This window comes from Amblyomma mixtum, chromosome 5, assembly GCF_055824585.1.
Source record: "Amblyomma mixtum isolate Tamu chromosome 5, ASM5582458v1, whole genome shotgun sequence".
NCBI classification, from domain to species: Eukaryota; Metazoa; Arthropoda; class Arachnida; order Ixodida; family Ixodidae; genus Amblyomma; species Amblyomma mixtum.
In genome coordinates this window covers 19,875,678-19,887,352 of record NC_143016.1, presented here as the reverse complement: position 1 = coordinate 19,887,352, position 11,675 = coordinate 19,875,678, and the positions used below count along the sequence as shown (strand labels likewise).

The 11,675-nt window shown below is 45.8% G+C and overlaps 1 protein-coding gene across 1 annotated transcript; it reads left to right on the top strand.

The window, feature by feature from the left end:
* Nucleotides 1-556: 556 nt before the first annotated feature.
* Nucleotides 557-8,604, top strand: LOC149341445 (uncharacterized). The gene is made up of 5 exons (XM_089541974.1): nucleotides 557-710; nucleotides 2,250-2,595; nucleotides 3,420-3,673; nucleotides 5,750-6,230; nucleotides 8,208-8,604. Exons 1-5 carry the CDS (start codon nucleotides 656-658, stop codon nucleotides 8,446-8,448), a joined length of 1,377 nt encoding a protein of 458 aa, XP_089398100.1. The 5' UTR covers nucleotides 557-655; the 3' UTR covers nucleotides 8,449-8,604.
* The last annotated feature ends 3,071 nt before the right edge of the window (nucleotides 8,605-11,675 follow it).

Sequence of the window (11,675 nt, the reverse complement as noted above, 5' to 3'; positions counted from 1 at the left end):
AACAATAAAACCACACATATCTACCATGCGAAATAAGAGAGGGATGGTTATGAGCTTGAACAGTTGAGAACGCTGAAAGCTCAAAGTCACCTCTGGCTTTATGTGGTAATATTTGGCTGCTCTATGTTTTGTGCTGCTTCAGGTCATATGGTCGGCCGTAATGCTATTGTGTGCCACTAACGAAATGCTTCTCAGCTAAACAATTCCGAGTGAGATTGTTGACAGTTGTCTTAAACTGCGCATAACGTTTTACCTCACTCCGATTCACTGTCTGGCACAAGCTGGAGGCCCAGCAACTTTTATCAGCGTGTCTGGTGGCTCAGATATTTTGAAAGTACTCTTCCTAGCCGAACCTTGAGATAGCATTCCGAAACTATGAGTGTTGACGGTCGTATCTCCAGAGGTTCCAGAGTGTTACTGAATCCGGCCTGAGCTCGCTTTTGCACTTGACTGAAAGAAACCAGCGGGCAGCGAGATATGTTATCAAAACGGAAGGTCCGGCAGCATAAAACCCGGTGGTGTTGCAGAGCTTCCTTCACAACAGCTTTCTTGAGAGCATCGCACGACAGCCGCTCGGGTTTAGCCACTGTTTACTTCTAGGTTTTCTTCAACTAGAGTTTCTCGGGGAAAAAAAAACTGCACTTTAAAGTGCAATATGGCCTTAACAAAATGCTTCCTTCTTATACTTCTTCTACCGGCCTCGATTAGCGGTGAGTGCATTTTATGCCCTATTTCTTCTCGTTAAAACGGTGTTCATTTTCATTTACGTCCCCTCTTCGTTTCGTAACAAGTGTGCATAAAAACTAAACTAATACCATTTGAGTCTGTGTCAAATTTCTCATCTAGGGTCTTAGGGAGCACAGGGCTTTGTGACCTTAAAGTCGGAAGCATTTCCAGGATGCCTCAAAAGTTCCCACGCGACAGGGCCTGCTCTTGAGCACTATATTATGTCATTTAAGACGCATATGAATCTACCAATGTTCTCAAGGTAAGAATGATGCCTCCCCTACCCACTACACAAGTTCGGGGCTGTCGCGAATGCCCCACTACATGGCTCAAAAGCAGGCACTGTAGCGTGGCAAGGGATGCGCATCCAGCACTTTAAAATGGTCAATTCGCATTTGATTCTTTCTATGGCTATTAAAAGCCTGATTATCAGTACACTAGCTGTACTTTTGGCTCCTTAGACCACGACGTTACATAAAGACGAAAGAAAGCCTGCATAGGAGTTTGTTAACAGCATGCTTTAACTACTTTGCTTCACGACATTTGCTTTATATTTTATCTATAGAAAGCGAATTTCCCGCCGTCAACGTTCTATATAGTTTCTAGTTTTATGTAGCTTGAGACAAATTGTTGTGTTGTTGTGAGCGAACGAAGAATGGAAAGGAAACTGCACGGGCCTGCCCACTGGCTCGAGCTGAGCCACAATACGCGTTGCTGCCAAGTGCACACATAGGAGAGTTGAAAGATGGGCGAGGAAAGAATGATAGAACAGACGCGCGTCGCAAGACCGCGTCCGCCGAAGCGATGACGCCGGCTTTAAGAACATAAACCCCAGTCATCCCCCTTGAGACAAGACAGAACCAATTTAACTCGAGCAATTCTATTCCTCGCGTACACTGTCTCTCGTCTCTTCGCACCTGAAGTCAGATCAAAGAGTCGAAAATTCGCTGCAGCGCTTATAATGCGATCACAGTGTGATATTTATAGTGCGCCATAAAAAATGTGCAAGAAAGAAAGCTGAGTGACGGACCTGGGCCCGAAGACGGATCAATAATGTTTGTGCTTTCATGTACAATACTCGCTACGATGTCAGTGAAAATTGATAATTGGTTTTTGAGGTGAAAAAAATGGCACAGGACCTGTCTCGCTTATCTCGGTGCACACCTGAACTGCGCCGTAAGGGAAGGGAGAAAGGTGGAAGTGAGAGAATTAAGGAACAAAGAGGTGCCGTAGTGGAGGGCTCCGGAATAATTTCGACCCCGTGGGAATTTTTCACGTGCACTGACTTCGCACAACATGCGTTATTCTTTTGCGTTTCGCCTGCATCGAAATGCGGCCGCCGCGGCCGGGTTCGGCCTTCGTCACTTTTTGCCTTATGTTTCATCTACTCAAAACATTAAACAATAAACAGGGCACTTTGAACAAATAAACTGACACCTCCCAGATCCACAGTCCAGTTGAGTGGAATATAGGGAAGATATTACTGTATTTATGTATGGCTGCGTGTTTTTTTCTCTTTTCAGAAATCTGCAGTCGGCACAACTCGCTCTTTGATAGAGGTCTGGAAAAGGTGCTTCGGTCTGGGCGGTTCTCGGAAATAACTTTGCCAGACTTTTTGTACAACGAGGAAAACCTCTTACGACTAACAGTAGACTTCTCTGGAGGCAAGCTGTATGGCATTCGCAACATTCGAAAAAATGGACAAAGTCTGTTGAACGTGAGCGATTCTGGCAGCCGGCTGACCTTCCACATTGAAGGAGGACCCTTCGAAGCTCATTACAATGCTCTCGTGCGGGCAGCGCTCCAGCAAACCACTTTAGATCTTAGGATCTCGGTGCCTCTTATACAGCTCTCATTCACCGCTCAAGAGTAAGTGCCTGCTCGGAACTCGCCACTAATGCATCAAGGATTATCCGTTCCATACAGATACCAATCGGCCGTTGTATTTCTTTTCGATGAAATAATGACAGGGAGCTTATCGTAGATCTTTCGTATTAAATGCAATCAGCTTCTTACACGTCGCGAGCATATTTGTCGCAGTTTCATGTCATGGAGTAATTTAAAAATGATTCGTAGGCACTCAACTTTTGTGAATTCGGCACGATCGTTGCATTTTCTGCCTAACCTCGCTAGCTGAAGCACGCATTTTTAAGTCTTAATTTCAGCCAGATGCGCAAGACCTTTATAGTGAGACGATCCCAACACTAAGGGTTCGTCAAACCAACAATGACGATCTGATGTATTATCTGTTGAGCGGCACATGCGCAATAGGGCACGAAGACGCAGCCTTTGCCAAGGCGGAGTCACGACCCCCCCCCCCCCCCCAAAAAAAAAAACCAGATTCAAATTGGCCACATATGCCATAACAAGCAATGCACGAACTTGAACGATCAAACATAGGAAATACCTAAAAGCGCTCAGATGCCGCAATTTTCTACACGTATGTCTCCATTAGTGTAGGAGAGAGAAAGGTTTTGCGGAGTTGTAGACCCCTGAAAAACAAATGGTGATATTAACTTATTTACTGTACACTTGCCAAGATCGTTCACCGTACGGTATACTCGTGTGCGCAGCAAACGCATATGTGTGCTTCTGCAAGCGGACAGAGGAGCGATTCATTTGTTTTCTTGTATCAAGAGGCAGTTGCCTCGAAGCGGACATCACTTGTGTACCAATGCTTGCGACATTTCTAGGACCTCGCCAAACGAACTTCACCTAGAGCTGCACGATATGCGCATGGCCCGATTTCGCCTCCAGTTTGACGACACTGGTGACGTCCGCGTGAGCAGCGTTTTCTACACCATGGTGTTCGACGAACTGAGGCCTTCCATCGAAGTCAACGTTGGCCAGATGCTGGCTCAGGAACTTCGAAACTTGGCCGTGGAGGCCCTTCGGGCAGTAAAGGCTTACGCCGCGATCAGCGCGTCGTACAGCACGGGAGGGGGAGGTAAGGCAGACGATCTGAGACGCTGTGAACTGTCGATCTAAGAGAAAGCTGTGTCCCAGATAATTATTTTTCTTATGCATAACAACCATGCGAGCGTTGTGCTAAATCTGATGCAAATATAAACCTTTGGAGGATTTCATTCGTCATTAATAAGTTAGCTCTTCGATGGCGCCTTTTGTACAAGAAACTGATGCATCAGTATCAGCCTGTGAGCTTCGAAGCATTGTTGCGATGCCACTAATGATAGATGTCACTAGAACGTAGATAAAAAAAAAACAAGGACAAAAACAGGGGTGTGGCTGTGGCGCCTGACTAATCATTCTGTGATTGGCCAGTGCTGAAGTTTTATCGCAATGCACCATTGCACCATTGCACGAAGAAAGCTTTGATGTTTAGGGTAGCATTGTGGAAGAGAGCAATGTTCAACACCTCCGGCCAATACCGATATGCTCTAAAAAGAAAAGTCAAAGTTTGATATTATTCTTATAGTTCTTGCTTGTTTTACTGCGCAGGATTTACGCAGCGTATACTATTGCTCACTTCACGTGTTTCTTCTGCTTTGCTTGCAAAAGAACATGTTATACATTGAGTAAGGTTTCCAGGAAAGGTCCTATCAGGTTTTGCCAGCGTTTAGTTTTCAACAGACTTCTATTCGTCACTGTTGTTTTTCTTATTTCGTTGCAGTGCCATGGGGAATGGTAGCTGCACCTTTTTGACTATTGTTTTATGTGGCTAAGACTAAGCTCTAGCTTCTTCCTGCTCAAATTAGTTGACTTAATTTTTCTTGCCACTATTAAGGCCTAGCGCGTTTCTTCCATTAAGTTTATTTCTCACCATTGTTTGTTTCTCATTTCTGGCTGCAGTACATCCTGCGAAATTTACGTTTTGTTTTGCTCCACTGCAGCCTGCTTCACGTTCATCTTTATTACACTGCACCCAATGGTGGTGTTGTTTTATCTTACTATTTCCTGCTGTATTTTATGATGTTTACTTACTCCTTTACTTTTTACTGCGTTGTTTTAATTTGTTTCCTACCCTTGTGCTGTACACCTGTTTTTGCTACTGATCCGCCACGGTGGCTTATGCCGTAATCCAATAGGCGTTCTGGAGCAGGGCCCGAATCTGTGAAGGGGCACAAAAAATTGGAGGGGACACTTAAGCCCCGCTTTAAGGGTATGACGTTATAGCGTAATGGATTAATCTCCATATGTGCAGAACGTCATTCTCTACTTTACATTCATAGCTCCCTGGGAGTCCTCAAACCCCTCCTGGCGCAGTCGCGAAGCGGTTAAGCTATGCGCCATTGCCCTGCGATGGCAGGTGCTCCCAGCGGTGGGCCTTGTGCGACCGAAGTTGCTCTTCCCGAGTGACCAATCATGAACTGCCACCTGCCACGGTGGACAGGTGTCACGATGCCGCAAAGTGACGCGACCTATGTGGCCCACCCGCCTCCTATGTTGCTCTCTGGGCACCCCCAGGGAGAGTCATGCTCGTGATTTGTCGCTCACGATGCCAACGTCGACAACGCCGACGCCCGATTTTCTGCGTAAAGAGGTCTTTAACGCTATCGCGTTAAAATCTCTTTCGTCCAATAGTAACTCAGGATTTGAATCCACACCGCCTCTTGAAACATGCTTTTGGGTTCGCGGTGGAAGAGAACGTGCTCCGGACCGCCGATCGGAATACGCCCTTAATGGATATGGCATTCGGCTGCTTAGCACAAGGACGCGGCTTCTTTTCAGTGGAGGCAAGATGCAAAAACGTTTTTGTTCTGTGCAATGTCAGTGCACGTTAAATGACCCCAGCTTGTCAAAATTAACTAGAAACCTTCCATTACGCCTTCATTCATAACCCTTGTGCAACGTCGAGACGTTAAACCTGTGATACCAGCATAAAAATATCTAATTATGTTATTCTTGATTTGGTTCTGTGTTCGAGCACTAAGGCCACATACGCGTTTCTCGGTACACTGTATAAACACTGCCATTACAAGTACTACTAGTACAACTACCACCAATTACTACTGCTGCCCACTGCTGGCGCCTGTGATGCGCTTCCTACCCTATTTCACTACAGGATCGATGGCTACCGGCGACTGGAGAAGGGCGCTTGGCAGTGCTAGCAGTTATCTGGCACCGACCAATGGCAGCAGCAGCACCGGTGGGGCGTATGGTAGAGATGGAACCCTCTACAGGCCTTCGAGGAGGCGACTGCTACCACTCAGAGCTGGGATTCAGCGCCAGCGCGATATTTTCGAGGGCTGCCTCAAGACCCTTGTCCTATCCGCGGGCTTCGACCCAGCGCCGCTTCCAGGCGACCTCGAAGAATTCAGTTTTCCAACAGGAAGCGTGGCAGTAATCGAGGGCAACATGACCGGCCTGTCCAGTATTCGAAGGAAAGGTGACGTCCTGGTGACGCTCAACGATTGCGGTATGAGAGCTCGCTTAAATCTGGCATTCAAGGACCTGACGATCACAGCAACGGCGTCGAGCAGCGACTTCCTTTGGGGGTTCGACATCAAGGCCCCCGAAGTGGAAGCACTTCTCGAAATTAAAGAGTAAGTGAACCTCATTATATAACATACACACATATAGCAGCTACCCGTAAGCAGAGCCTAAAGTGACGGTCCGATTCCTTAGCGTAGCAGTTGCCCATATAGAGAAAAATAAAATTAAAAATAAATTCCTCGAAGTTTTAAGTCTTGCCATGAGCAACGTAAACGCAGAACAAGAAAACTTGCAATTTCTGAGCACATGCTTTGCACTTGTTTTTAAAAGCTATCCCTAGGTTCTTCTTTAATAGCAGGAAAAGGCCAAACCCCGCGAGGGGTCACATTTCTTTGGCCATTTCGCTGTAACAATGCAGGTATGCTATAGAAAGCTGCATCAGTGATTAGTCCGTACTGTTGCCAAAATGGTACTCTAATTATTTAATCACCACAAACTTTGCTCAATCAAGGCATGATTTGTCATTGGAAACTACAAGAGCCGAGTAACGAAATTCTGCCTGTCGTGACACTTTGTGAATGTTAGGGGATACGAGAACAATTTGTTGACCGACTGGTGGCCACAGCTCTTGTGCATAGCCAACTCGTCTGAATAAAGACAACTCCATAATAACTAAGAGTACACAAGAAGAGCAATCGATTATATAGGTGTCATATCAAAACATGATAAGATTACACGACATGCGAAAATAACGTGAGCTTTGTAGGAATGGCGGTCACAGATGCTCGATCAACGCCATGGGAACAGATGGTCCACGCCTCGCTGGGGAAAAAAAAAAAACATGCAGTGTGTAGTGCGAGAATGGTGGCTCTTCGTATCAGAAGTAGCCACATAACGCAGCATAAAACATCGAAGATATGAGTCAGGCTTAGGCTTTCGAACCCATGCTTCTCGAATTCGGCATATCCTGGAAATCGGGCGAGTAAGCGAGCACACAACGGTGAGCCCTACATTAGTGCTCGTTAGGTAAAGAAGCACAGAAGAAGCCTTAAATGGGCTGTATAGCTGAACAATCATCTAACGCTTTGGGTGAAGCTGCAGCGAAAAAATGAGACTGCCAGAGGCAGAAAGAAGGGCACCGCACCTGAAATTCGTGTGTACGCCGGAACTCCTTTCCCAGAGACTGCTTTCGTCCAAATGCTCATTCGTGTCTTCAATGGACTTCCCGGCTTAGCCCACCTCATGAAATTTCGCAATTAGGGCATTCTCTCATTAACAAAACAAAGACGGACGGGTGGTAGTCGCCAGAGGAGCCAGGTTGGACTGGCAGAGACTTTTGGTCTAGCCTGTCGCCCATAATGGTCCCACGCGCAAATTGTTTTGATTATTCGACATTTTCTCTACTCATATGCTAAAAATAAGAGCTTCATTTAAGGATATACGTACGGCAGAAAACAGTAAATACATCTTCACACATGCAGAGGAGGGGCCTATAGAGTGTCCAGGAATTTTAGCGGTTGTCGCAGTTCACCTGCGCCAAAGCGAATGGTGCTTAGCACAAAGATTACTTATCTGCATACTAGCATTCAGAAATGTTAGAACAGAGTTCACTTCTCCATACAATCAAAGGGCTCCAGCCGGATCGGGAAGCAAGAAGTTTGACTGTCACCGCCATCAAAGGGTGTTGGCATCACTGGTTGAGAATTATTTCTTAATACCTTGCTTTTGGAACAAATCATCCGTATATATTGCTAAATGAAGAATTCCTTTCTCTTCTGCAAACTGCATTAAAACAGTAGTTTTCCATTTATGGAGGGTGCAGAAAAATTTCTCCGTGCTAATAGGTATGATACCGTTTTGGTAGCTTTTAGTGACCTCGCGTTTTGAGGCTACCACGCACTACAGGTGAAATACATAGCTAGAATAAGCGCGAAAGGCTCAATGGCCAGCCCAGATCAAAGCCCGCTAGGTGTGCCGTTTGTCTGAAGCCGTCTAACACTCCAAACAACGCCAGCAGACATATTTGTTTTATATGCAATGAACTGTCCGCCGCCTTTCACATTTAAGCGGGTTTGAACTCCTCGCAGGAACAGCGCCGAGCTTGAGATCGTTGCCTACCAGCTGAACTTCACTGCTCCTGTCACGGTAACAGCAAAACTTCCCAGCGCAGTTCGCACCGTTGTGAACCTTTTTGGCGGACTACCCGAGATGACGCTTGGTGCAGAGCAGCTCAAGCAGCTCGAGGAGTCATCCTGGAAATACGTGCAAAGAATTGTTTATGCCATCCATGAATCCATCACTGATCCCCCGCTTCTACCAAAGCTGTAAAAGAGAGGGACCGCCGTTGCTTCCCGATGTGCGTCGGTTTTTTCATCATTGCGCTTCTTTAGTTCTTTCATACACCTACAGAATCAAATCTACTCCTGATCCTGCCCATTTGTCCAGAATACCCAACAGTGCTGAATAAAAGCTCCTAATTCTTGGTTCAACTTTGATGAGGTGTCACCGAGAGCACTTTTTGATAGATCAAGGTCTGACTCTTCGCTGGGTCCTACAACAGATGAGTTGAAATCTGGGTTAGTTGGTACATACTTAAGAAAAAAACAGCCAAAAGGACAGGGACAAAGGAGAGACGAGGCACACACAACGACTGGTGTGCCAGTCGTTGTGCGTGCCTCGTCTCTCCTTTGTCCCCGTCTTTTCGGCTGGTTTTTTCTTAACTACAACAGATCCTCGACAAAATGAACCTGCTCAAGGTAAAAATAAGGATTTACTAAAGCTGATCATAGCAAGGGGCGGCAGAAATTTAGGTGGGCGGATGAGTTTAAGAAGTTTGCGGGGATACTGTGGCCGCAACTGCCAAAGGACAAAGTCAATTGGAGAGACATGTGGGAGATGCCTTTGCCCTGCAGTGGGTGTAGTCAGGCTGATGATGAAAGCTGAGCACTGGTCCTTGCTTTGCCGCCATATCTACATCTTAGCAGATGGTTATCATTACTTACAATATCCAGCTCTGGGAATAACAAATTGCAGTGTTGCGACGAAACCCAAATGAAAATCACAAAAGGTAAATTCAGACTGCGCAGCTGAAGAAGCCGCAACTGACAGCCTTTACAAAAGACGAAACAGCGTGGCGGAAGCGGCCACGCAAGTGTCTCAGTCTGGAGTCTGAAATCCTGACGATGATTTGCGAACATCAAGCTTCGCGATTTTTTGCACTCATTAGTAATACCATGGCTTCCAGACACCACTTAAAAGTAGAAAAGGCCAAAAATATTCGGTTGGAGAAGTCCTTAAGTGGACAAACATAAAAGTTTTATAGAGCTCTGCAGAAAATACTCCCAGCGCAGCAATGAACACGCACTCGACTGAAAATGTCTCACAATGAAAAAGAAAAGAAAGAGCAGAATGGGGCTCTTTTTTATTTTTATTTCATTTTGACACAAGCACACACTGTCCTAAGACAGCATTTGGACAACAGAAAAGATACTGCACTTAAAGTCGTATATTGAGCTTTTAAGTCGTGACATCGTATATTCTGATGCAGCAGGTATTGCTAGTCTGATCTGTTGACCTGGCTATAACCAACAGTGAAATCTTTTGCCAAGAGCGGCGGAATCAGCCTGCGGAAAAACATTCTAGCGACTGTCGCTTCGTTTAGGATGTCGTGGTGTTCTTCATAACAACAAGACAAATTCTCGCTCCAACGAATTTCCTTCCAATAGCTGGACATAATCGTTAGCCTTCAATGCGACGTTTTTAATGTTTTTTTTGAGCCCACGACGAAATTCTTATTATCTCCGTTATTACGTCCTGCCTCTGGTCGATTCTTTGCATTACGATCGTTTAGTTTGGCACGCGTTGTTTGAGCGCTATGCAGCCATTTCCTGAAGGAACCGCTGCGCTTAAGGATGCTTAACCTTTTACTAGAAGCCGTTGTCCCGGTACTGACTCTTCGGTTAACCCGTTTAACGGGCGCTTGTTAGGAGTCTCTGTAACTAAAAGAAAAATTAGAGATCGCTGCAGCAACCCGCATTGGAAGAATGCGAAAGCATTGACGCCTCCTCGGCACTCGTCGCCTCTCTTTGAATCTCTTTATCATTTCCTTTTTGTATGTTAATTAATTTAACCAAGTAATTATCTCATACTCTAATTAAATATCTATTTATTTAGTGATTATACCTTCTTTTATCTCCATAAACCATTTTCGTTTTTCAAATTTGGCGCAGTGGTTGCCTTCCCGTCCACTTATTATATCCCCGTTCAGCCTATTCAAACGTCCAATGGTTTTTGCTGATAATTAGCTAATTAACCTCTAAATGAAACTTTTTGTTCAATTAATGTATCACTAATCAAAAACAATTCATTTCAAACTTTATTTTCACTCTTGCCTATTTTTCCACTATTTTGGCGTCCACGGCTGTTTTCCCGTGCACTGATATTATCGACGTCCGGTCCATTTCGACGTTTTTTCGACATTTTTCGCTCTCATTAATTAACTAATCATTAAATAGACAATTTTATTTGGCGCAGCATTCTCACATCATCCTCTTTCGATTGCAACCACTCCTTTGATGCTGCCATGTCTGAGAACGTCGCAGCTGCCGCGGACACGTTTTGGTGACACGACCCCGCCGACATAGCTTAGAAATTTGTTCGCATTGATAATACGCTTGTGGCGATGCAAATTATTTAATTCAATCTTAAAATCTAACGGTACATTATGACAATAAGGAATCTTCCCACCTCGTGGCAAAGCCAGACGAAACCTTTGAGGGAGGCCTAATCTCGACTATGTCGAGGATATACTTCGGGACAAAACATTGAGCTCGAGGTCTCGCTGAGAGAATCTTGCAGCATCGCTACCAAGCCCGCAAAAAAACTTCATAAAGTTGCTGAGAGCGTGTAAGCTTGAGAAGACCTACCAACTTTCGGTGCCGAAAGATTTTGCTGCACACTGAACAGACATTTTCGTGCTCGCTAAGGCTCCACGCGAGTTTCCTGCTGGAGAAATTCGTCTGAAGTTGGAGAAGAACGTTCACGAAGAGCTGAAGTGCAAGAAAAGCTTCCTCTTGAGGATGATTGTGAGCCTTTCAATTACTGCAACGACGATCCTGAGGAAGAAGTTCCCAAAACAGCAGGTGCGTCAGAGTCCGTCCGTGGACGAGACGTCGATGACTCGGAAGCTTTGCCTGCAGCGTCGCTGGCGCCTGCACTCACCGTAAAATTTGACACCAGTGACACTTTGAAATTGGATTGAGGAGTGGGATGAGGACGGGTTGGTTTCACTGCCGCCTTCAGGAGCGGTAGGTCCCTGAGTGACCGACGCAAAAAAGTCGCTACAGAAAATGATCGCGGCGCTCTCGGATGCCAGCCACTCCTCGTGCTGCCGCTGTGATGCAACGGTTGGCGCACGGATTTTAGTTCGACGCTGAGATTCCTGGCCGGCTGTGTCCTGGGTTCTGATCGCCGCAAGATGTCTCGCGGTATGCGTCCTGGTAAGTTGTCATCTGTCGCCTCATTGTCCGATGTTTTCGCAAGATACGTGACGGCGA

Coding starts and splice junctions, on each gene's coding strand:
- LOC149341445 (XM_089541974.1), top strand. CDS start 656: ATGGCCTTAACAAAATGCTTCCTTCTTATACTTCTTCTACCGGCCTCG. Junction 3,674..5,749: donor GTACAGCACGGGAGGGGGAG/GTAAGGCAGACG, acceptor ATTTCACTACAG/GATCGATGGCTACCGGCGAC. Junction 6,231..8,207: donor GCACTTCTCGAAATTAAAGA/GTAAGTGAACCT, acceptor AACTCCTCGCAG/GAACAGCGCCGAGCTTGAGA.